This window comes from Polistes dominula, unplaced genomic scaffold (assembly GCF_049000335.1).
Source record: "Polistes dominula isolate Pdom_NZ unplaced genomic scaffold, Pdom_raw_medaka contig_624, whole genome shotgun sequence".
NCBI classification, from domain to species: Eukaryota; Metazoa; Arthropoda; class Insecta; order Hymenoptera; family Vespidae; genus Polistes; species Polistes dominula.
The window spans coordinates 60143-86484 of record NW_028300891.1 but is presented as its reverse complement, the minus strand read 5'-3'; the positions used below and the strand labels follow the sequence as shown (position 1 = coordinate 86484).

The window sequence follows — 26342 nt, the reverse complement described above, 5'->3', positions numbered from 1 at the left end:
CCTTTTTTTATACTAAATAAATAACGTTTTCCATTTTTTTTTTGTTATTTTATTGCACTGCAAGAAATTCAAATAGAGTTTCGTAATTTTTTTCTTTTAAAGCTGTTATAATTTTATAAATCCATTTTAATACTATGATGAAATGTTTCTAATTGATAGACAAGAAATTACTCGACGACAAATTTCTACATTAAATTTATTTATATGGACCGTTTATTATGAAAGTGGTATAAGTCAATTTTTGAATAAAATTGTGAAAACATCATTTTCATTAATTATAAATAAAACATGAAAATTTTTTTTCAAAAATTGACTTAAAACACTTTCATTATAAACGATCCATACTATTATATACGTGTACTCTATTTAAAATGAATCATAAATGTCTAGATAACATCAACATTTGATTACTATTTCTTCAAATATTTTTAACTAATTTTGTTTCAAATTATAAAATTAGAAACTTAACTGGTTAAACTATAAGTTTAATTGCAAATATATAAAGTTTTGAAAGGAAGTAATAATTTATTCAAGTCATCTAAAGATTTTTAGTTTACCTAGAAACTTTTGGTCCACTTAAAAATCGAGATTTTTTATTCATCTAGAAATATTTAATCCACTTTATAATAATCGTATAAAAATATAAGTTAACACGTGTATACTTTGATTCGATACTGAAGACATTGCTTGTATACAACTAATGATCATAACAGTATACAGGGTGGGGCAATATCTCTGTCCAGTTAGAATATTGTCGTTGTTTATAATTTTATGAAAAATTTTATATACGCAACTTATACGGCATGATGAGGGGCATTTTTGGCTTACACGTTTTTTGCGTGGGTGGAGGCATGGAGGAGATTTCAAGGTCATCTGCATTTTTTTTAATGGAATCTTATATTTTTTTTTACACTATTCGATTCTTTTTTTTATTCTGCGTTAAAAAGTATTTAGTGAAGATCATCGAAACGTTAATAGTTTACGCATGTGCCCCTCATCATGCCGTGTAAGTTGCGTATATAAAATTTTTCATATTGTTATAAACAACGACAATATTCTAACTGGACAGAGATATTGCCCCACCCTGTATATAAAAGTTATTCTTATGTCAAAAGTGTCATAAAAGCAGCATCTTGCTCTAGATGAAAATTAATGACAATTGTAACAAGATGTTATTTATTTATTTTCAATAAAATAAGTTTTGAAATTATCAAACTTATAGACTGACTTACTTTGTTTTATTTATGATATAGAGTTTTTGTTAATATTTTAGAATACTTTAAATAATTTCAAATAATTTATTATGTCTTTTATGATTGTTTTCTAACGAAAACCTATTATAAACATTATTAAATTATTAATTATTATTTTAAAGTTTTATCAGATATGATACTTCTTTGGTTTTTTATGGTAATAATATTAATTAAATAAACTCTAAATGACTTTTTATGATAAATAGTTCATGAAATTGTACAATACCCATGTTACTTAATTGATTAGGAGTCGCAGTAACTTTTTTAATTGTAGAAAAACCAACTTTTTCCATGAATTTTGTTAAAAAATTTAGTTAAAACAAAAATTTTTTATATGATGTAGTAAAGTAACAAAAATAATATTTATTTTTTCCTAAAAGAACACACTTTTTTTTAAAGCATGGGTGTAATTTTATTATTTTTGAGTCACAGGATTTTTTTTATTTTAAAAACAGAAATTTTCGAAAATTAATACTTTTTATGTGACGCAGGAAAGTTAAAGAGAAACTATTAAAATTTTCGATTAATAAATCCTTTTTTATAACATATTAGTGTAATTTTATTGATTTTGAGGCAAAGGATGTTCTTAAACTGTGAAAAATCGAAATTTTTTTATTAATTTTGTAAAAATATTTGTTAAAACGAAAATTTTTTAAATGATACAGCAAAGTTATACTTAAACTATTCATATAATCGAAAAGTTCTAACTATTTAAAAAATATGGGTGTAATTTAATGGAACTTGTGGCACAGGCTTCTTTTAATCGAAAAAAAACGAAAATTTTTTATATAATGCAGTTAAGTTACACTAAAACTATTCATATTATTGAAACGTTCTCACTATTTTGAAAATATGGGTGTAATTTAACCAGTTTTATTTGATTTCGTTATACCAACTAATTTCTCTTAATAATTAATAGCGTCATTAATGAATAACGATCAATAATTTAGTTGATCTCTTAAATTACAGGAAAAATTAGATCACTTTTAAATAATTACTCGACCTTTTAAATAGTAATCTTAAGTTTTTATCAAAAAAGTGCATTTGTTTTTAATCATCTTGGCAAATACTTATATGAGAATAAGAAACGATTTTTGGTAAACATAAATAAAAGAGCAAGTATATGGATTTTTAAACATTTGTATTAGTTAAAAAATCTATTATTTACAAAATGAATATAAATTAATAAATCATCCGACTCAGCACCGTCAGCACGCTTACCATTTACAGATATATAATAAAATAGTAATAATAATAATAATAATAATAATAATAATAATAATAATAATAATAATAATAATAATAATAATAATTACTATTATAATGGTAATAATAATAATCATCATCTTTTGTATAGAAGATTTTTTTCACATTTGTTTAAAGTTTTAGATTAGTTTTACAAATCTTGCTTGCATTTTTCTATACTCCTCCTGTAAAGAGTATTTTATTTTATGAAATTATTACAGAATGCTGTACTAGATAAATGTGTAAAGAAATAAGCCAAAATTGAAGAGAAACATCCTTGTGCGCATACAACAAATAGGAGTTCAAAATTATAAGGAAGATAATTGTCTAACAATAAGAGCAATTGGATTCTGACTACAAATAATGTAATCTTATTTTGTTATATTTAATTATAAGGTCAAAAGAAATTAAGCTTATTGAATATAATTGGGTAATATCAATAGAGGTGGGGAAGATATATGTGTATGGTTGTGCTTTGTATGTGTACGACCGTTCAAAGAAGTATCAAGATAATTTAAAAAGAAACGTTATGATACTATCGGTAGTAAACCTTATTCAAAAATTGTATGATTTAGTTAGATTTTCTTTTTCTAATTTAATTTGATGATTTCAATAATATATATATATATATATATATATAGTTTTTAAAATATCATCAATGATATTTAGTTCAATTACCGATTGTATCTATGCAAGTTGGGTAAAAACAATTAGAACGATGATAGATATACTATTTTCATTCTTGAATACGTCTAACCAATGGTTGTTTGGTCCCAAATTCTTGTTCCAAAGGTACTAGATAAGTAACTTTTTCACTAGCATCAGTTTCGCTACCTTGTGGCTTTAAAATTGGTCTGTTCTTTCTTGCTGGTTTACGAGCTTGAGGGATTACATCTTCGTAAGTAATATATTCAGGCCTGGCAACTGAATTTCTTTGTTTTTTCACGTAGTATCCTGCCGGTGCGTTTTCTCCAATGTAAGTTTGTTGAATAGATTTGCCAGTTTGGGGAATAGGAGTAACTGAGTATCCAGAATGAAGAAGGGCTGATAGGTCTTCTTGTGTTAATGTTTGATGTCCTTTGGATGTAGGAATACGTACGACTTGAGGTCCATTGACTTGGTCCTGTTCAATGATTTCTTCGATAGTTAGTGATTTAACTGGGGCTTTTTTTAATAGACCTGATTGAGACACGTAAACGGAGGATGGTGAGCCAGCTGATATCTTCAATTTGTGAGTTTGTCGAGGCTGAGTGATCGTAGGTTGGATGTCCTCGGCTAGAGAAGCTCCTTCGTCTTTTGGAACAGATCTGGGAACGTAGGATGATCCTGAAGCTTGATATTTTTGTACTTCGTCGCTGGTGTAGTAACTGTTTGGAGATGGAAGAGGTGTACTATTGGGTAAAAGATATTGAATTACTGGTGTATGTTCTGGATCTTTTGTCCTTGCTTCTGCTTGAGCTCTGGCCACTGCTACAGCTTCATTATTTGCTTTGGCACGATTTTGCTGATGAACTTTATACAAAGCTTCAGCTTGAGCTTGTGCAAGAGCTTGAGCTTGTGCCTGTGCTTGTAATTGATTTTTCTCAAAATTCAAAGCGTACTTATGAGCATCTTCTTGCGCTTTTAAATGAGCCTGCTGTTGTGCCTGAAGTTTCAATATGGCGTCGGAGTGTGCCTTGTATTCTGCAGCTTCATGAGCTCTTCTAGCTTCAGCTAATTCTTCTTGAGCTTGAGCCTTCAAGCGTGCTCTATATGCGGCTTCGGGATCTTTCGGATGATATTGCTCTTCGATATGGGCACGTCCTGCGTCACTGACCTGTGTACCTTGCTGAATTTGTTCTAAAGCACTTTGTTGTCTATGACGTTCATTCACTATTTGGATCTGTTGAAAAGCATCTTGATGATGTTTGTTGTGAGCAGCTTGAGTAATTTTTTGGAAAGCTAAAGCTTGAGCTTGAGCATGTGCTTGAGCTCTTGCTATCGCTTCAGCTTCAGCTTGGGCTTGAGCTTGTTGAATAGCCTTTTGGTTACTATGATCTTCGGCATACTGATATTGAGGAGAAGGTCTGAACTCTTTAGTTTGAACTGGAAGGGATTGTACTGGCTGGTATTGGATTTGAACTGGTTCTTCAACAGATTGATAAGCTGGTGCTTGTTGCTGATAACGCGGTGCTGTAGTCTCGATGTGATATTGTTCTGGTAAATGAGATGCTACTGGTGCTGGTGCTGGTGCTGCTACTGCTGCTGGTTTCGAATACTGACTCGGATAACTTACTAATTGTTGCGAATATTCAGACGCATAGCCAGATTTCAATGCTGATTTTGGTTGAGTTGGAACAAGCTTAAATTCCTGAGCTTGGTTGGCTGATACCAATTGAAGAAGTTCTTGTTCGAACGTTCCCAATTTCGGCTCAGAATATGCTGCAACTTGATAAGTAGATGTACCACTGGGACTTAAACGAGCTGTATGTATGGCATCTGCACGATTTCTAGCATCAATTTGAGCTTGTAATTGAGCTGCTACTTCAGCTTGAGCTAAAGCTTGAGGATGAAGCTGAGCTCGAGGTCTTGGCGGTACTACAGCTGGTTTGCGATAATTGTGGTAGGCTTGTTGCAATTGTTGTTGTTGCCTAGCGTATGCTGGTAATGGTCTGCGCTGGGATGGTGGCGCTGCAGTTGTTGGTCCGAATGTTTGCGGTTGCGATTGAGAATATTGCTGCAGTACCGATAGGTACTCCGGTGAGAGCTATAAATTAATAAACATTGTTAAATAATGATATTTGATTTATGTTCAATCTATTTTTACACTATTTAAGTTTTAGTTAATAAAATTAGGATTTATTAAAAATAATAGTTATTAATTCTTAAAAGCAATCATTAATGAATTCTTCTTAAACAATATGAACAACACAGAATGAAATAAATAAAAAGCTATCATAGTAATGTGATATTCGAAATCATATAAAAATATATGATCATTTTAATTTAATATTAAACAAAAAGAAAAACTTTCACTATCAAGTTTCATATTCATATAAATTTATAAAATAAAAGACAATATCCCGCAGTGTGAAATTTCATCAGTAATATCCCTAATGTAATTAATTATCTTTCTAATTTTTACGGAGAGATTGTGTTTTCTCGAAATCTGTATTCTATTTTCGAAAGTCAAAGAAGATTTATCAATTATTCTTTTTACTATATGCTACATAACTTTTTCACATGTTTACTATCAGTTTATCTGCTACGGAAAGGTTTAATGTTTATTTTCTGTTCCACCTTTATAGAAAGTAAGAAATATGGGTAGAAAAGAAATGAAGATACATTATGATAGTAAAACAAAAAAATTCGTAAAATTGAAACGATACTAAATTATTCGAGGTGAATTTATTACTTAAAAACAAATCTTGAGGAAGATGTTCGCAATGAACTTGATTTTCCTGTAAAGGTTAACAGACAATGACATCAATATGTTAGGTTTTTTATGAATAGAAAGAGAGTGTCGTTGTATATATACATATAAATACAGGTAGTAGTGTTCATAAGAGGATGAGTCGATGACCTATAAATTGTAGGTGGAGAATTTCTCTCTCTTTCTTTATCATTGTTTAATGTGACTCATCGTAGTGGGTAAATATAACAGTAGACAAGGCAAGGCCGTATATAGGATCGATGGGAGGGAAAACGAAACGACCGTAAGTAGCTTTTGATGAAATAGCTAGCAGAGGGATTTGCTCTCTCAGTCAGCTGTGTTGGGTGTGGTTTTACCGGTTCTATCTTAGGTCGCCGCGATTAGAAGGCGTGCAAACTTGTTGCTCATGTTATGCAAGAAGCCAATCGGGATCATGTTCGAACATTTAACGCTGTTCAACGATCACGAGTTAACCAAATGCAGCTGCCACAACAGAAAGGCGTCTTTTTTCTATAAACAATATTTTATCTATTCAATGTTCATGTCGATCGAAATATTTTTCAAAGAATATATTTTTTTTTATTTTATAAAGTCTAGTATGTTGATTGCTAGAAAAATTTTTTGATTTTTATTTTTAATATTTTATACTTTAGTTTCTTTTTTAATAATAATTTTTTTTTGTTCAATGAAAATTGGGTAATATTGAATTTATGGTAAAATTACATTGCAGTTTACTTAATTTGTAATGTTATTATACTAGTATAAGTTATAGTTTAATGTAGTATTGTTTATATTAGAATAAATATACTATTTTATTTTTATAAATTTATAGTATGCTTTTTAATTCCTACAGTCTAATTGTATAAAAAAAGGATTATATGATGTATTATTAAACGAAAAAAAAGAAATATAGTTTTGTATAACTTATGTTAGTATACACATACATAATTTATAATTATTATTAGCAAATATATATACGTTGATATATTAACCTTGAACTATATGAAATAATTATAAAAATTTAGTGTGACGTAAAAAAAAACTTAAAAAAATACAAACATAATTGTGCCCGACGTTACGGAAAATCAGTAACCATGATTTAAATCAACCACCATGACGATGATCAATTGAAACAAACTATTATGCATCGATAATAAATATTTTTTTCCTTAAAGTAGGAAATAAAATCCTCCTTCGTACATTTATTTACTTCGTAATTACGTGGATACTAATTTTTTTCGATTACGTTTTTTGTTTTATGGAATTTTCCTTTTTAAGAATATATGTGATTTTCTTTTTAAAATATATGACTTCAGTACTTTATTTATAATTATTTCTGCTAATATTAGTATGCTTAGAAACAAAGTTTGGCTTCTATTAGATGACTATGAACTGAAAATCTTTTGTTCTGGTGTTTTTTTCATACTGAAAATGAGTATGCTTTTGCAATAAAGATAAGATTTGAAAGAGAAAGAGAGAGTGAAAGAGAGAGAACGTACGAAGGTTACCAACTAAGAAAAAGAAAAAGGGAGAGATAGAAAGTAGAGGGAGTCCCCTCTCTTTAGGAATTTACAATCTCTCATTATCCTGAGCGCGCAACTGCAAAATGAATGTATGTATGTATATAGATTTCATTACGCCATTTTGCACTACTTTTTTAAATGCTTGAGTTCCACTATACAAACTAAATATGACAATATTAAAGATGATGATTATTCATTACGTATTGTTTCATTAAGTCGATCGTTAGATTTCATTATTTTTTCATCTAATTATAATCTATTACTGTATTTCTTTGATCCTCTCCGAGTTGGATTCTAATTTTTATCATAAAAAAAATTCAAGTATTAATCTTGTATTAAATTTATAATATAATATAACAGAATATGGTTTAATATATATAAAAAAGAAAAATAGCAGTGTAAATATTAAATTTTTAAATATTATATATTTATATCTATTGTTTATTATTTATATTAACTTATTTCTTCATCCTAATATAATATTTCATTAATTTAATCTAAATTCTCTCCTTTTTTTAATTTTCATTTTATTCTTAGCAAATTAAAACAAAAGAATTGCATTGTATTTCTCTTTTGATCTATTACATTTCAGAATATTTATAAAAAAAGCAAATAAAAATATTCTATTCATGGCTACTTGATCAGCACTTTAGTCAGTAAGTGATAGGCGGCCAATGGTCACGGCTGACCGAGGATAATGACGTTAGTTGTTGCATGAAACCTTCGTGTTCTTGTAGAAGGTGAATAGTGGCTACAATACGTCAATGCATTTGAAATCGATTGTTACTTGATCAAAATCATTTATTTAATAATCACGGATCCGTGTTGGTTGAACAACCATCCTTAACCTCGTTTATCGTTCGCAGAATGAAAAAAAAATTAGATCCTTTAGTAAGAACTGTTCTGTCACATAATATCTTTTATCTCTTTTTTTTTTCATATTCAACGATTATTGACCTTTGATCGAATTGTTTGCTCTGGTAGATTAGCTGACATAGTTAGTCGATTAACAAATTTCAATCAATTTCTTTTCAACAACTTCGTTTTAACGTATTCCAACAAATAGAACTAACAACAAGATATTATATTCTGCAAATTAAAGTACACATAGAAACACGCGATTCTCATGATACTAAAAGAGCATGTAATTTCTATAGTGGAAAACAAGACATAATTAGTTACTCTAAGATCATTGATTTGGAAAATACATAGAGGTTCCTTGACATTGTCCGTATAAATAAGAATGAAATATAACAAATGATAATTACTTACAGTGTTTTTATGACTTTAAAAAGATATTATGTATTTTCGTATCCATTTTTAATGTGATTCTTATTTTTAGGATTTTTTTTTATATGATATTTATTTGTTAGAATAAGCTTTAATAATAATATAATGATAGTTTCGTTAGTGAAAATATTCTTAAGATTTCATAAGCTATATGAATTTATTACCTCTTGAGTGTCATCACCATGTCGAACAACGTATTGACTCGGCGATGCTCCATAAACACCATTAGCTGATATCGGTGATCTCTTAGTAGGTCCTTTTACGTCGATCTCTAGCATGACGATATCATCCGCACTCGCCGTGGGAGACGACGATGATTTTTCTGCCACGTTCGATACGGCAGACTCCTTTTCGGCGGAAACCGCCAATAGACCTGTTAAATATTTTTTAATTTTTATCTTGATTTTTTAATTGATTTCAAATTATAATTTTATAGAATACAATATAATATATATTATAATAATAAAAACAATATTGGAAATTAAATATTGAGAAAACTGTGGAAAAATATAAATATATTTAGTGAAGCATTTTGTAAATTACTTCGAATAGTAAACATTACTTAAAGCACACTAATTAACAGTAGTATAATTAAATAACTTTTTATTCTTTCCTTATAAATTTTTTTTAAATAAGCATTTTCTAATAAATAAAATAAACCTACTTAAATAAATTTGATAAAAATCAATTTTTTGTGCTACATGGATCTTTCTATTTTTTTAAATGTCATACTCTTGAAGGAGATATAAAAGATTTAAAGATCATTGGAGATATAAATCTTTCAGACGAATTTTGTTTTTAACGATAAATCTAGTGAGAAGGTAAGATTAAACTATTACCAGATGAGGGAGTATTCTTTTGAAATGGGCGTCGCTCGTAAATTTGAGATCTAACATAAGTCATTTTCTTGTTGTTTAGTTCTTTTCCATGGACAAAAAAGTAGAGAAATAGGTAGTTGCATAGGAAATACTGAAAGCAAAACTCGTGGGAAAAGTTTCACGAGGAGTCTTAGGAACTTAACTTTCCCCGCATGTGAGTTAACTTTCCACAGTTCTTCAACCTTCTTACGATGGGCGCCATTATTGGCCATGTAGAACAGTAGCGCCGCAATCACATCGTCATTCGAATCTTCCGCGACTGAATAATAAACATTAGCCTTAGCTATCCTTCGATTCGTAGATTTTAAAATATTTGTTATATATATTTGTTATATATAATAAATGTTGACAGTGTTATAACACACACACACACACACACACACACACACACACACACACACACACACACACACACACACACACACACACACACACACACACACACACACACACACACACACACACACACACACACACACACACACACAACCATAATATATAATATAAAATATAATATATATTAATATACATATAAATTAAATTATAATTATTATTGATAATGAAAACTTCCTCGTATGCTTCATGCAAGTATTGACTTGATATGGGAAGTAGTATTAGAATATGTAATCTTTGGTATTCTCTACACTTTTTTGATACTCCAATAAATAATGTCATTACTATATGTATATTATACGATGATATTGATAAGGATAGGGATAACTTCCTTGTTTAATTTGTGTAAGTATTGGATTGGATAATGTTTAATTTTTGGTATTTTGTTGAATAATAGATATATAACAGAATTGTTAATAAAAATTACTAAATATAGTGTAGTACATTCAAATATAAAATACTAAAAAAATACATTTATGTGATATATTGTCAGAAGATATATTTTGTAATATATGCAAGATTGCTATTACGAACTCTTGTAACTGTACTTATAGTATATTGAAATTACATGAAAAAGTTTTACAATTTTATGGTGCGTTTTTAGAGTGCCACGAATAAAAATGATTACACGATCTCTTTGTGTTTTATGATTTTTTGCCACGTGGATGGAATTTACATTGTAAATACAAAAACATATTTTGTTCTTCTAGAATTATGCTTCATCGTTGTAGTTATTTATTTTATTAGGATTTTTAAATTTAATTTTGCAGTTTCACGCACATACGAATATAATTTTTCATTTACTAATTCTTAATTCGTAATTTTTGAATTTTTGTTGAAAATATTATTTTTGAAAATTATAGGAAACGTATATATTAATAATAAAGAGTAAAAGAGAAAGAAGAACTAGAAAAAATTCAATGATCCAAAACGAATTCACATTATCGTTTCATATCATAAATTTCTCCTCCTAATATAAGTCGCATCGAATAGGATATTAGATTTTCTATTCCATTCTATTTCGTTTAATTCTGCTCAACATCTCATACCGGAAGACTTTCTCATTCTCTCTCGAATATATCCGATGTCCTTTCGTGCGTTCTCGGCTCGGTCAGGCATTATATCATTGCTACTAGGAAGTTGGTCCGGTTGCATATATGAGAAAGAGACTTACTTTCGATCGCCGAGATTATTCTTTTAAAGTTGGCTTGCAAAATCGTTCGATCGTGTCTCGATCATTCTACGATAAAAACGTTTTATTGCTTGATCGATTACGTGCTTTGCCAAAGAGGAATTTTGTATACGTCATAAAATTATAGTATAATCACGTATATATGTACCTTTGTTTCTATATACATTACAAATCGTCATAACTTAGTTACTTTTATTTAAATTTAATTAGTTGTTACATAATTTTCAAATATACAAATATTTATTTATTTAAATTTTTAATTGAGTATTGATAATTTGTTACATGTAAAATAATTACGATTTATGTTGTTAATTATATGGCATGTACATATTTAATCATCAAATGATTTATTATTACTTATTCATTTTTGGTGTTTTACTAAATAATAATTATATAAAATTTCGTGTTTTTACTTTTAATCTTTGATTTTTTGCATTCTACATTCATTATTAGAATTGCCTAATAAATTTTACTAAGTTCGATACGCCCATGATTCGATTGTTTCGTCACGAAGTCACGCCAAGCCGCCTCCATCGTGGGAGACCTTTTCAAAGAATGTAGCTAGCTTGGTATAAGGTGATGTCGACATTATATCAATTTAGATTAGATTCGAATCGTGTAAAGTTACGATCTGTCGATCGTACTCTAGATTGTACGTTCGATTGTATGTATGAGACACTATAGATAATGAATGCAAAAAGTCATATATGCACATAACTGTTTTCTTGTTATTCTTTTAACGATGCTGAGATGAATACTCAGGTTTTTTCAAATAAATTACGTGTCTTCTTCTTTTTCAAAATCCTAATTCGATTAATTTTGATTAATTTGATATATTTATATTATATTAATTTATATTATATTAATTTGATAAATTTGATCTTATATATAAGTAAATACGTATCGTTTGTTAGTTTGTATATTAAGATCGGAAGAAAAAATTTTTCTTTTACGAATTATTGTTATGTTCAGTTACTTTTCTTTTTATTCCGAAATATTTTATAATTTAAGATAATTTTTGAAAAGTTTAGAGAAAGCGTATACATTAATAATAAAATAGAAAAATCTTTTGTAATTTTCTAAATTTATTTAATTATTGTTGATTTTGTATTATTTATAGATAAATAATAAATATTGCATATTACTTATATACAATAAAATGAAAAATCAAGAAAAACATGATAAACGTATTATGAGACAGCATTATGATACAATAGATCAGAATACACAATTATAATATTTAATTTCATGTACTATAATACATTTTACAGATGGTGAGCAATAGTATTTTTTTTTAATCGGGATTAAAAAAAAAGTAATCGAAATGTTTAAGTTTTGAGATGATGTTTCTATAAAGATAAGACAGATATTCAAGATGTATGCTATTATTTGTTATTATATCGAAAAAAATTGCATTAAGAGTACGTTAATGATCTAAAGAAAATAGGGAGTTCAAGAGTGCATTAAATTACATCCAAAATTTCTACTTTATATACTTCTCTTAAAGACTCAAGAGTCGTTTTAAGATTTTAAGACTCCTTGACTAAAAATGATCAAAAAATTATTATTATTATTGTTGAATATACTATTGAATATTTATTTATAGTTTTATTTATTTATAGAATTATTTGCGAAACGATTAGGAGCTATAATCGATTAATTAAATTTGATAAATCCAATGATCCATAAGTCCAATAATCATTTAACGAAGAAAATCTCACGTATCACTATTAAATCGTCCTGAAAGTGAAGTTGAACAGAAGTTTTCTCCACTTTTATTGCTGTGTATCACGCGAGAACCGGATGTAATGGGAGAGAGAGAGAGAGAGAGAGAGAGAGAGAGAGAGAGAGAGAGAGAGAGAGAGAGAACTTAGGTTTATAGTTACCTATGTATTATTACTGTACCGTAAAATACGGGTCTCTCTCTCTTTCTCTTTTTCTCTATTAATAACTTCCTTCTTGGTATTTCTTGACGTTCGAGTGTGTTAATCTCAATTGCGCATCGTGATATGGACGTGGAAAGGAAGAAGATTTAATACATAGTTGAGAAAACTGTGTTTTTCCACATGTGGTCCACGTTTAACTTTCTATTCAAGTCGTTGCGATTATTTTATATAGAAAATAACATATTCTTGAAATTTTTCACAATATAGAATATATTCAACTCATGCATAATTATATAGAAACGTAGTAGAGAGCTTCGAAATTGTGATCGTTTAGTTAAATACAACTCGTTAAACAAATATTAATGATTTTGTTATTTTTAAACTGAAGAAAAATAATATTTACCATAAAACAAATGTTTATATACATATATAGATATATTATTAAATTGTAATATTATTTAAAGTATATCAAGCTAGAATTTTATATTAGAATTTTATTTTAAATCAATCGCAAAAAAAACAATTTAGTACAGATCTTAGAATGTTTTATTTATTTCTGAAAAAATTTCCAACCCATTAAACAAAGAATAATTCTATATTTTCTACATTAAATACAAATGTTTAAAATATAAAATCATAATTTAGTTTTTGTTCATTCCATAAAATATTTATTAAATCATTCAATAAATAGATAAGAAGATTAAAGATGAATATTAAATTAATTTAATTTCAATTGAATATAAATATTTGTTTCTGCCAATAAAAATTATTAAGTAGATATTTCTATGATTCATATCTTACATAAAATTCTAATTATAACACGATTCATTGATTTACGATATCTTTCAAGATAAGTAACTGCAACCATAGAATCCAGTAATGTAATTTGCTATTGAATGGTATATTCGTTAATAGTAAACATAATTGAATTTCTACTTTAGAAACGATCATCGATTAATACGGGAATTTATATTTGTCTACGAAGAACATTCATGTAAAATATGACATTGCAGTGGAAATTATTGCAACTACGTGAACAAGCTTTAAAATTGTAGATCATTTTTGATTAAGCTGGCTTATCTTTTCTAATTAACTAATTCATTACGTAGATACATAGGAATAGAAAGATGAATAATTTAAAATTATTTCAGAGATCATTATAATCATAATGAGAAATAATAAACTGCTTTCCTTTTTTATCCAAATTTGTTATTTCATAAGAATAGTTCTTATTATAATTAATTTAATCTTACGACTTAGTTCATCTTTCTTAATTAAAAAGAAATTAAATAAATAGGTGCATAGACATAAGAAGATAACTAATTTAAGATAATTTCAAAGATCGATATAATCAGAATGGGGATTAAAAATAATTTTTTTTCTCACTCATCTTGTTTTTCTTTTTGTCCATTACGAAATATCTGTTAATCGTATGATATCTTTTAGGAAATTTCTACTTGTATGTCGAGTGTGTGAAATGACGAAATTGAAATTCATGATGGATTTTGTTTCTTTGTTAAACTTTGCGAAATTCTGGGGAATACAAGTTACTAGGACGACGAAAACGACAGAGACGAAGATCTATTCTAGTGTTCTTATAATTGGTGAAATCGTTAAGTAACATCCTTTTGGTTGATGATTAACAAATCTTTTGCCTAATTAACGCTTGGCGAGTTTCGCGCCTCCCTTATGAAGTCTTAGACACCGAGACCAAATGAGGACGTTCATTATTATTTTGCAGATATTCGTTTCGAATTTCACACGACGTGTGAAATAACGCGATCGAGAGAGTAACTTGATATCGTATTGTTACTTTCGTGAGAAATCAAGCGAAGAAAATTCACGATAGATTGAGTTAAGTAAGACTTTTAAATGTGCATATGTACGTGTATTGCATCGTAAAAATGTGAGTAAGTTTCATTTTTATGGAAGTAATATCATTTAGTAATTTGTAAATTTATATTTCTGCTCAGTTTAATTTTCAGAAAAATAGTCGATTAAAATTAATATATTCTTTTTGATTGATTTTTGAAAAAATATTATATAAGAAATATTTTATTGTAAGCAATGCGGATAATTTTTATTTAACTATTTTGTAAAAATTTGTTGATATTGTAGCTGCTTTATTTTTTCGTATTTTTGTTTGTTTTTATATCAAATCAATTTTTTTAAGTATTACCTGATGCTCAGATATGTGAAAGTTTCGGAAAGTAATTTTTACCGATTTTTAAATTACTCAAATTTAATGAATTTCATTTAAATCTTTAAGAAATTTAGATAGTTTTCGTCAAATATAATGTTCCTTTTTATTTATCTCTTTTTTATGTAACATAATGTAATGTGAAATTAACAGATATCTTTTTAAGCAGCAAATTAAATAAATCTCGAAAGCACTTGGAAAGTAATTAATAATATAGAATTACACTAATACTATGTATGAACGTTCGAATGAACGAATAAATGAGAAATCTTTCAAACGAGAATCCCGTTATTTTCCCTAAGAGGCGAGAAATTAACGAGCGATGGTCGTTAAAAAGATCGATAAACGTTCCACTTTTCACCTTAATGATTTTATCTTATAATTTATTTTTTAAAATAAGTAGTAAGTATCGTCCAACTATTCGACTGATTATAAGTTTATGTGTGAAACATATAAATAAATGTGTATGTGTAAGCATTTAAATTTATGAGTGCAATTTTGTCCTCAATATTTTGCTTCATTCAATATGCGTAGAATGTTGTGCGAATTATTTATTATAGATAAGAAACATGAGCACTTGTAATGATATTAGAATTTTTTCATAATCAATTTTGTTGAAAAATCTAATAGTAAAAGTATTAATTTATGTGTTATCATTTGTGATTACTTGCATGATTTTTGTATCATATAATAAATGTTAAGAAATGTGAAATAATTGTTTCTTTCCGTAATCAGTTTTCTAAATAAATTGAAAATCCGAAGCAGGAATTTATATTTACAAAACTGTGAGACAAATGTTGATCAATCATTAAAAAAACAAAATTTGAAATTAAAGCATTGTAAAATTAGATCAGTAGATAGATTAATTATGAAATCAAAGTATTATTTTTAATATTTTAAAATTTACGATAAACAAAATCACTATGATTTTTCTGATAAACTTTACAAATAAATAAAAAGATTGAAATAAAAATAAGTGAAAGAAAAATTCGTATCGATAGTTGAAGAAATAAAGTTGGAAATAAAAGCATTAGTAAGATTAGATTGTTCGATTGCAATTCTTTGTAAGGTAGTTCAAAGGTCGATCACCATTCGGTATTAGACAATAATCGTTGCTTCTAATATCGTATCAGAGTGAAAATTCGAAGAGTGTTACACGAGCCACGTTGGTAAATCGACATTTCTCTTTCTCTCTCTCTTACTTTCTTTTTTATTTCATTTTTTTTCTTTTTAATGACGTTCTCCAAGGACGATAAATCTATCGATTGAACAAATAAACAAAAAGTCTGTTAGACTTGGCACACGATAATTGTGAATAAGATATACACAATCTGTCGAGATACTTTTTTAAAAACTTCATCGTTTTTTACCTTAGCTTTAAATGTACTACGACAAGTCAAATGTGGATCCGTTTTTAATTTTTTATTCAAATTGTGCATTTAGTGTTGTTATTAATATTCATTAACAATATTTTATAATAATAACGATAATTTTATTTATTTATAAATATTTTTAAAATTAACTGTTGCAGATTTTTTTAAATACTAAAATTAGAATAATTTAGAATGAAATGTATTATTTTAATAATAATTTATTTTATTATATCATAGATATTAATTGATTATTATCTAAAAATGTTATTTTTATTTATAACTAGGGGTGCCCCGACCACGCGTTGCTGTGGCTAATAAATATATAGATAGATCTGAATCTACGCGCATAACATTTTTCTTCTTATTCTCTTTTTTCTTAATATCGAACCAACTGCGCATGAGCGGTAACATAAGATCACCACTTACTTCACATCATATAATTTTACATTGTCTGAATATAGGCACATAACATTTGTCTTTTTTTTCTCTTTTTTCTTAATATCCTTTTAAAGGAAAAATAATTATGGTGGGTAACCCTTATCACTCAGGGGTATAAGAAATATAAGAAAAACTATTCTCATACCTACCGAATATACACAAAAAATTTCATATAAATCGGTCAAGTCGTTTCGGAGAATAAGAATAACAAACACTGTGACAGGGGAATTTTATAGAGATAAAGATTTATTATTTATTATTTATTATTTATTATTTATTATTTAAGCCATTTTTAAATTGAATGTATTTTGTATTTAATGTTTCAAAATATAACATTGTTTATGGATTGATCATTCTATCGTTTATGGTATAAATATCTATAGATAAACCGTTGGCAGGATACCTTTCGATGTTATCGAGTTCATCTTGAAAAATTACGATAGACCGGACGTAACAAGGCTTTTAAGCTTTCATATTTTTTTCGAGATCTTTTAAAAAAACGATCCATTCATTTTTTTTTCTAACTGTTCTATTGTTGTTTTGTTTGAGTTGCGTTACTTTGATAGAAGTACTAATCAAACGTCTAAAAAAATATTTAATAAAAAACTATTCTTTTTTTAAATTCTATTTTATGTTTTTGTCAGAAAATAAAGTGTTTCTTGTTGTACGCGGAAATTAATGTTTTTTTCAATATAAATAAGTTATACTTACAGTATAGTATAGTTCATGCTAGAGAATATAAAGTTTATTACAAGTTATATATTATATAATTTTTTTTTACTGAATATAAAAAAATATTAATTTATGGAAGGGTGAAGATAGAAAAATATGGTTTAAAATAAAATGTAGTATATCGCATATACAAGTTGGCAACACATAAAATAAAAATCTTAATATGAAGTATAATATAATTGGAGAAGCAACTCCATAAGTCTGTCAGTATCTTTCATGAATATTCATATTTATGGTTTAATTATTACATGATAGACTACACGAACAAAGAAAGTTATTACAAAAAGATGAGCTCATTTGATGTTTTCATTGTAAGTGTCGATATACGCAAAAAATGTGTATGCACGTGCGCATTTTTGTTATACTTTGATGAAAATGAATCGATTTTTTGTTTTTATATATAAAACGGCACGATCAAAGAATTCTAATGGGGACAAGGCAACAAGGATGGAATAAACTTTCTAGTTTTTCTATTTTTCTTTGCTTGATTGTTAATAGAATTTTATTTAGAAATTAAAAATGTCAAGAAGGAAAGAAAGAGCAAGAAAGAGAGAAAGGGATAATATTACGAAATATTTGAACGAACAAGCCAATTAATATCAAGCACCACCATCATTATTCATCAGCAACACAAACAATAATAATAACTATAATAATAATAACAACGACAATAAAAATACTAAAGAAGAAAATAGAAGGCCTAATGAGCGTGAATAATTGCGTGATTTTGGTGTGTAAATTGGAACTTGACGAACTGTAACGACGATTATGATTTCGTTCACAATCGGTTAATGAAAAAAAATAGCGGTAGTAGAAGGAGAAAGGGTTTGGGAGGTTCTGTTAGGGGAATAGAACGTGACTCTCTACAAGCATTCTAATCATTCTTTCTTTTTTTTTTTCTTAAAATTGTTAATTTTTTTCTATTTCTTTTTATAGGAAAATAATATAATAAAAATATAATAATGATAATAATAATAATTTTTTTATCAAGTCTTCTTTTGAGAAAGAAAAATAAGATTTAGTGATGATTATGTTTTATTTCGTGACGTAGAATATGAAATTGTGTGAATTTTTATATGCACGATGAACAAAGATTGTGGATATTAAAGAATTCTTGAGAAAAATAATGAGAGATTAGTAGGAAAATATTTATGTCTAGATATAGTTGATAAAAAGTGATAGAGAAAATATTTGTTGGAATTAAAGCAATGAACTGTACTTTTCAAATTATTAATATAAATAATGTGATATCTCGGATATCAATATTTGTTTGTGTGTTATGCGTATTTGATAAGAATATGATAAAAGTACAATACGTTAACGGCCTAGCCATATTAGATTAAATATGTACCTAAAATAAACACGTTTCTGCTTCTACTTCTACGTTGAATTACTAGTTCCTGGCTGATCACTAAAGTCAAGCAACGTAGACATGGTAAGCAATATGGATGGGTGATCTATCTGAAGAAACAAACGACAAAAAACCATGTGATGTTGATTCTAAAGAAGTGATAAAGAAATGTGATCTCTTTGATAGTTGGTATTGAATAAGAGTAAGAAGATGTAAGTAGAAAAATGACTGGATCTGCAAAAGTAAGAGAAAAAAGACAAAGAAAAAAGATAAAGGTAAAATATTTGTTGAAGTTAAGGGGTAACATCACTATAGAATTTTCAAAAAATCGATTTTTTGTTTTTTAGCTTAAAGTGTACTTTAGACGTCTAAAAACATTATGCACTTGGTCCCGAAGCAAAAAAACATTTTTAACATGGCGAAATTTTATTTTTACGAAGTGCCTCAAAGCGCTTCGAATAGTTATAACAAAAGTTTAAACACGTTTTTCTCGAAACTACATTTTTAAAACTGGGCGGATACAGTACTCGACCACCATTAAACCGATTGACTTGAAATTTTGAAGATAGTTTAATTGTTATATTTTCTACAGAAGTACATATCCGATTTTTAATTGAATGAAAACTTTTTTTTATAAACAATTTTCTACATTTTTTTTTGTCGAAAAGTCGATTTTTTTATTCGAAGTTTTTTTTCCCACAGAATTTGACTTAGAAAAAATTTCGTATGTACTTCTTAAAATGATAGTACATAGATTAAGAATTTTTTTTATTTTTTATTCTAGGTCTTATAGTTATCCAGGTATGAGTCCGCCCGCCCGTTTTACCAAAAAAAAAACAGGATTTGGTTCAGCCACAAATACCGACGCCATTTTTTATTTAAAATCAATCAAAATATTTGTTTGCATAGTTCAATATATGATTAACTAACCCTCAAAAAAAAATTCTATTCCTCAGTTTACTTTTCCTTAGTTTTCGCATAAAAAATTCCCAGAAAAAGGCTTATTTTTCAGGCTCTATAGTTGTGTTACCCCTTTAAGGCAATAGTCTGTATAGCATTTAAATTTAATATAAAATAATTTAGATTATATATATTATAAATAAAATCTATAATATAAAAAATCTATCTTATTCAATTAAAATTAAAGCAAGTTTTAATAAAAAATTACTTAATACTAAAGCTGTACAATTTCAAGGGTACCAAATTATGGTATATAATTTTTTCTTGTACATGAAAAAATATCAAAATTTTTTGAAGTACTAATTTACTTTTGTTTTTTCATTCCCAGAGTAACTTATAGTAAAATATTTTAATTACCATTAGGTTTAAAACCTAAGAAGTTTACAACTTCTTTATCTTACAATTAAATTTAATATTTTTTCGATCTATGAGAATAAAAATCTAGAATTCCATTAAAAGTAATTGAATTATTATGAAAAATATTAAATCCCATTCGCATAGAAAAAAAATAAATGCACCACCATTTTGAAACATAAATTCAAAATTATTTGATACATAGAGTTTGAAGTAAATCACGTGGTATGTTTTAGACAAACAATTAATGCTTTATAGGTAGTTTCTAGATACGGATAAGCGTGCAGTTTTCGTTGCAGTTGCAGCCTCGAGCTTAGTTAGAGAAAGGCATTATTATCATGTGTATGTTGTCTGTATATATGTATTTATGTGCATGTATTATGTATTCACGAATATGAATTTTCTTGGTCGCTTGTCTCTTATAACGTTCACCACATTGATGTGATTAGGAAATCATCGAACAGTAAATGACACAAGAACGTGTGGGATTATGCGAGCACCGCCCACTCCTTTCTTGTAATTTACTACCACACATCCGTTTTTGTTGACTTTACGTACGTGTACGATCTTTATATTTGTTTAGATGTATGTAACTTTGTGAGATGAAAAAGTAGGGCGATTCCATTTTTACTTTTCTCTATTTACTTTCTTATTTTTTATTTTATGTTGTGGTATTTTTCGAAAAGCTGCTATTTTGTTCGAATTTGTTTTTTTTTTATGTTTTATGTTAGATCCTTTTATTTAATTTTATTTTTTACATTTTTTCCCTAATATATTTTTTCTTAGTTTTCTTAGTTTTCTTCTTCCAATTTAGTCCGAAAGTTTCTACTTGAGCGCGTTAATTAGTAGGATAAATATTTATTGCTAGTATATACGTGTCATAAAAGTTATTTGTAAGTTTCATTTGTATTGAGATTGAGATTGAGATAAAGTTAATTTTGTAATTTTTTTTTATATTATTAATATGGTCAAGTAATTTTTAGGTCTAATAAATTCGAAAATTATTAGGTGTATGTTTGCAAAGTTTTGTTCAAGTTTTATTCGGTACATTTATTTAAAAATATATCAATTTCTTGATTCGGGGACAGAAATATAATGAAGATTCGTGATGCATGACATAGTTGTAAGATTATGCAAGAAAATGAATATAATTTAGGACGGAAATGGTTGTGAAGTCATCGAAAATATAAGATTTGCGAGAACCGACAGCATCCTCGTTCTCAGTTATGACTAATTGAACCTGAATATTGAATATAATTTCCTGCTAACCAAACGGGATATTTTCATTCGTAATTTCCTATTTTTACATTTGATCGAGATGCTCAAGGACATAAAAAGAAAAAAAGAAACAATTCTATTTTAATTGTTTTTTTTAAAGAAAGGTAGACAATAATTATCGATTTTAATGTAATTTTATTAAAACAACAAAAAATAAAAAAAGGTTAAATTTCCAATAAATAAATTAACAAAACTCTAACTACTTATTACTATAATTAGGTTGTAACTTTTCTATAAATTGATTGGATAAAAAAATTGAAATGGTTAGTCAAATAAGTAGATATTTTTTTACATTATATAATTAGTTCTAAGAATAATAATAAACTAAGTTTATGAACGTTCTCAATGTCCTTGTCATCTATAGTGATCTTTTTCTTTCGATGTTCTAACTAACTCCTTCTAACAGATTTCACTTGTGGTCATATAAAAATATTACGCTACGATCGTAGAGAAAGTATACTCCTAAGGCGATATAAACTCGGTTCTATATCGTAAATATGATTCTAAACCAGGGATTAGTTTTTGACGATATGATCGAATAATATGTGATATATTAATGAAACTTAAATTTGTTCATCAATTATAAGAATATTTGTAAAATTTATTTTTTTAAATTTTTATTGTATTAAATTTGTTAATTTTTATTGTTAAGGATTTTGAAACACCATGATGACTAATATTATCAATAATAATTTAACTAGTGAAACCTAATAACTGGATTGAGTTATATTAATTATTAAATCTAATAATGATTTACGTTAGGAGTTTAAATAATAAATGAAATATAATAATGAAATATAATATGCGCCTTCGTGAATATTTGTTTTAAATCAAACAAAATTAAATCGTTTGTGATAAATATTAATTAAAATTATAAATAATTTTAAACAATAATAAAACAACAATTTTTAAGTTTATTTTTTAAACTAATTATTACAGAAAGAGAAACTGTGAAAATGAAAATAAAATATATTCAAGTTTATAACTATAGAGTAGTGCAGTAGGAACATTTACAAAAAAAATGATAGAGAAACAATTTTAAATTCAAGTTAAAACTCCCTTGTACTGTCTCAGATTTCTCTTAGTGACAGTAATCTTGGCCGAGTATCTAACGTTCGTATGCATAATCGGGAAAGCGAATTCAGTTTTGTAGTAAGCGAGTTTCTAATGTGAGTGTAAAATGCGTATTTCGTGAGTCAAAATTCTGAAACGACTACGAGATCGTGGAAAGTAGCTAAATAGCAAAAAGATCGTATTTTAAAACTTTGTTCGCTTAATATTAGGTTTAATTTTTCGTTAAAATTTACTTTAACTATGTATTAGAGTTTAGATTTAATAGGTTAGAATTTAGATAAAAATAAGCGTGATGGGATAATGACAAATTTAATTTTGTACAATTTATAATCAAAGAAACATATATGTATATACACTATTTTAATAATTGTACAATGATTTAAAGGAACAACAAAAGAAGGTGATTAAAGACACTAGAGAACGGAATTAGAGTGAGGAAATAGTATTCGAGAAAGTAATAGACTGACGTAAGTAACATGGAATAAGTGCAAGTGCATTTTACGTTTCTATACATGTCCTGTTGAAAAATAAAATGTAAAGGTACGTTCAATGTGCGGAACGAAAAACTTAATACGTAAATACCTATGCAAGATATATGTGTATATTTAAAGAAAAGAGAAAAGTCGATTTATTGGTTTAAACCGATAAACCGATGTGTGTATGTATTCAAACGGTACCATTGATAATTTGAGACTGTAAACAGTTAGTATTGTAGATAATTTAGTATTGTAACATAGTAGATTGAAAGTTAATAGAATTAAGATTAGGCATTACGATATTTAAAACATGTATAGATGTATTGTATTGGCCTATAAGAATTCTTAGAACTTTGGAATATTTTGTACTCAAATTAAAATGTAATCATTAGATAAGTCAATATATTGTTATTATTTGTTTTTTGTCAGAAAATTAATTGTTAGTTGATATCTGAAACTTAATCTTTTAAGTAGAGATATCTATATGTAGTTATGCTATTATAGTATAACCTTTATATAAAATTTCAGTTTTAGACACGAAAAATTAATTTTTGATTAATACATATAATTATTTGTTAGTACATTATAATTATATTAATATAAATTATGTTAAAATATTATTACATTGTACTTAAAATTTTAATATAAAAATTTTTCTTGTTGAACAGATAAATTAAAAAAATTCTTTTCAAAAAATATTTCATGTTATATAAATATAAAAATATATATTTTTTTACATTTCAACACACTTGAAACAGTAGAGAGAGAGAGAGAGAGAGAGAGAGAGAGAGAGAGAGAGAAGAGAGAGAGAGAAAGAGAGAGAGAGAGAGAGAGAGAGAGAGAAAGAATTGTTCACATCAAAATTACACAAGCTTGAAAAAAAATCACACGCGAGAATTTCTTTGTCACACACGTGAATAAACGAGAGAGAGATAGATAGAGAGAGAGAGAGAGAGAGAGAGAGAGAGAGAGAGAGAGAGAGAGAGAGAGAGAGAGAGAGAAGAGAGAAAGTGAGCGAAAAAGATATACGATTAGCATGAGGAAGGATCAAGGATATTGATATCACTTAGGAGAGGTTCGTCCTTGATGTTAGAGGAAAGCGTGACGTAGCGAGGAGCACTCACCTGCGATGATAAACAAGAGCCACATGGTGAGTAAATGAGTGACGAAGCGGCGAGCGAATGTTCAGTAGAAGTGGGTTTCTCGTAGCTTTATAGACCGAGGGGAAAGGCCGCGCCCGGAACAGCCAACCAGGTGGGGTTGTTAACCACTTTTACACGATCCTCCTGTCTCGCTTCTATTTAATTCTATTGCAGGATACATGGAAAACAGATTACAATGGAATAACTCGATGACTATATCTTCTCTTCTTTTATTATTACAATACTAATCTGAATAAACTTTCTTCGATATTTTATAATAATAAAATTATTTATTTTTACATTATCTTTATCTAGTTAAAAGTTAATGACTATATTTTGGGCTCAAAATGACTTATATCGCTTACATTGATTAAAATTTTATGAACAATGCAGGAAAAGTTCACAGATTATAAGTATCAATGGTAGTGTTTAAAAGCATCAACCAAACAAAAGCATACTTTTTCCAATCCTTATTTTTTTCAATAAAAATGTGTTTGACGAGTAATACCTAATAATCAGGTTAACATAAATGTTTGTTAGCGATTTTTGGCGGATCATAGTCGATATTGTCTTTCTTTTTTATAATGTTTTTTCTTACATTATTGTTATTATCTTTGTTAATTATTGAATATATGAAAAAATTCTCTTTATTAATCGAGAACAAAATTAATTTTTAAGTACTTGTTATTTTGTTTTATTTTAGATTGTTCTTACGAATAGACTTTCTTTGATTTTAGAGAACACTAAAAATTCATCTTTATAGCTTTATTTCTTATTAATTTGTATTATTTTATGTAAGATATATTTTTTTATTTTTGTTATATTATTGTTATGGATGGATTTTTTTTAGTAATAGAAAGAAAAGAGATCTTTATAGCTCGGACTCCTCAAACTCGTAAAAGAGAGAGTAATTAAGACGAGGTCTTTATAGATTTGTTTTGTAATTAATTTTTATTAAATTATTGTTATTGTTATTTGTATTATTATTATTATTTAATTTCAATTATGTATGGTATGTTTTTCTTTTGTGTCTTTGAAATTCCTATTATGAAATAACTCATTTTTATTATAGTAGCTTCCAAAGTTTATTTATAGCTCTTTGTCTTTAATTTATTTTTATAAAAATAATTCTTTTTTTGTTTATTTTAATATAATAAATTTTTAATGACCTCACAGTAATTTAAAATAATCAAATATAAATACTTACAATTACATTTTTTGATTTAAATTTCATTAAAACTTTCTTTATAATATTAAGAATTTTCTAATATATTTCTTATATTATTTAAATTGCAATATGTTTAAATAGTAATTAATTATAAAACCAATATTTTCAAGAAATTATGAATAAAGTTTATTTATAAAAATTATGGTATTTAACTACATTCCTAATGAATTTGTGATTAAATTTCACATTGGTCAAGATGAAAATTAACTAACGAGCCAGATAATCTTTTCCTCAGATATTTCTTTGCATATACTGTTTGATTTTATACAGGAGATAAGAAGATATTTGATAATCTTAAAGTTAACAGACTTCAACGAGAATTATATATGTTCTAATAAACTCTTTTACCACTGAAACCGCAAGATTTATTTTCTTGAATGTGATTACCCGAAGAAAATTTATCCTATCTTCCAAAATTATTTTATAATTTGATTTAACAGATTTATTCAGATGTTATACTAATCCCGTGTAAGATCATTGACTCTACTACGTCTTGGACTTGGAAGAAATGCAAGTTCAAACAATTTTTCGAAAGTATACTTTCCATTTTACAATAACTGAAATTATAATTATCAAACAATATATTCATTTTATTAGATAAATTAAGAATAATAAGTAATATTTATTTTTTTTCAAAACCTGTTCAATTAACAAATATGACAAA

General features: G+C 27.2%; 1 protein-coding gene across 1 annotated transcript; it reads right to left on the bottom strand.

Moving 5' to 3' along the window:
- Window positions 1-1983: 1983 nt before the first annotated feature.
- On the bottom strand, window positions 1984-24513 carry LOC107073383 (uncharacterized). Its single transcript, XM_015334009.2, has 3 exons — window positions 24433-24513; window positions 8888-9096; window positions 1984-5244 (listed from the first exon to the last, which is right to left on the bottom strand). The coding sequence occupies exons 1-3, from the start codon at window positions 24455-24457 to the stop codon at window positions 3235-3237; spliced, it is 2244 nt and encodes a 747-aa protein (XP_015189495.2). The 5' UTR covers window positions 24458-24513; the 3' UTR covers window positions 1984-3234.
- Between the last annotated feature and the right edge of the window lie 1829 nt (window positions 24514-26342).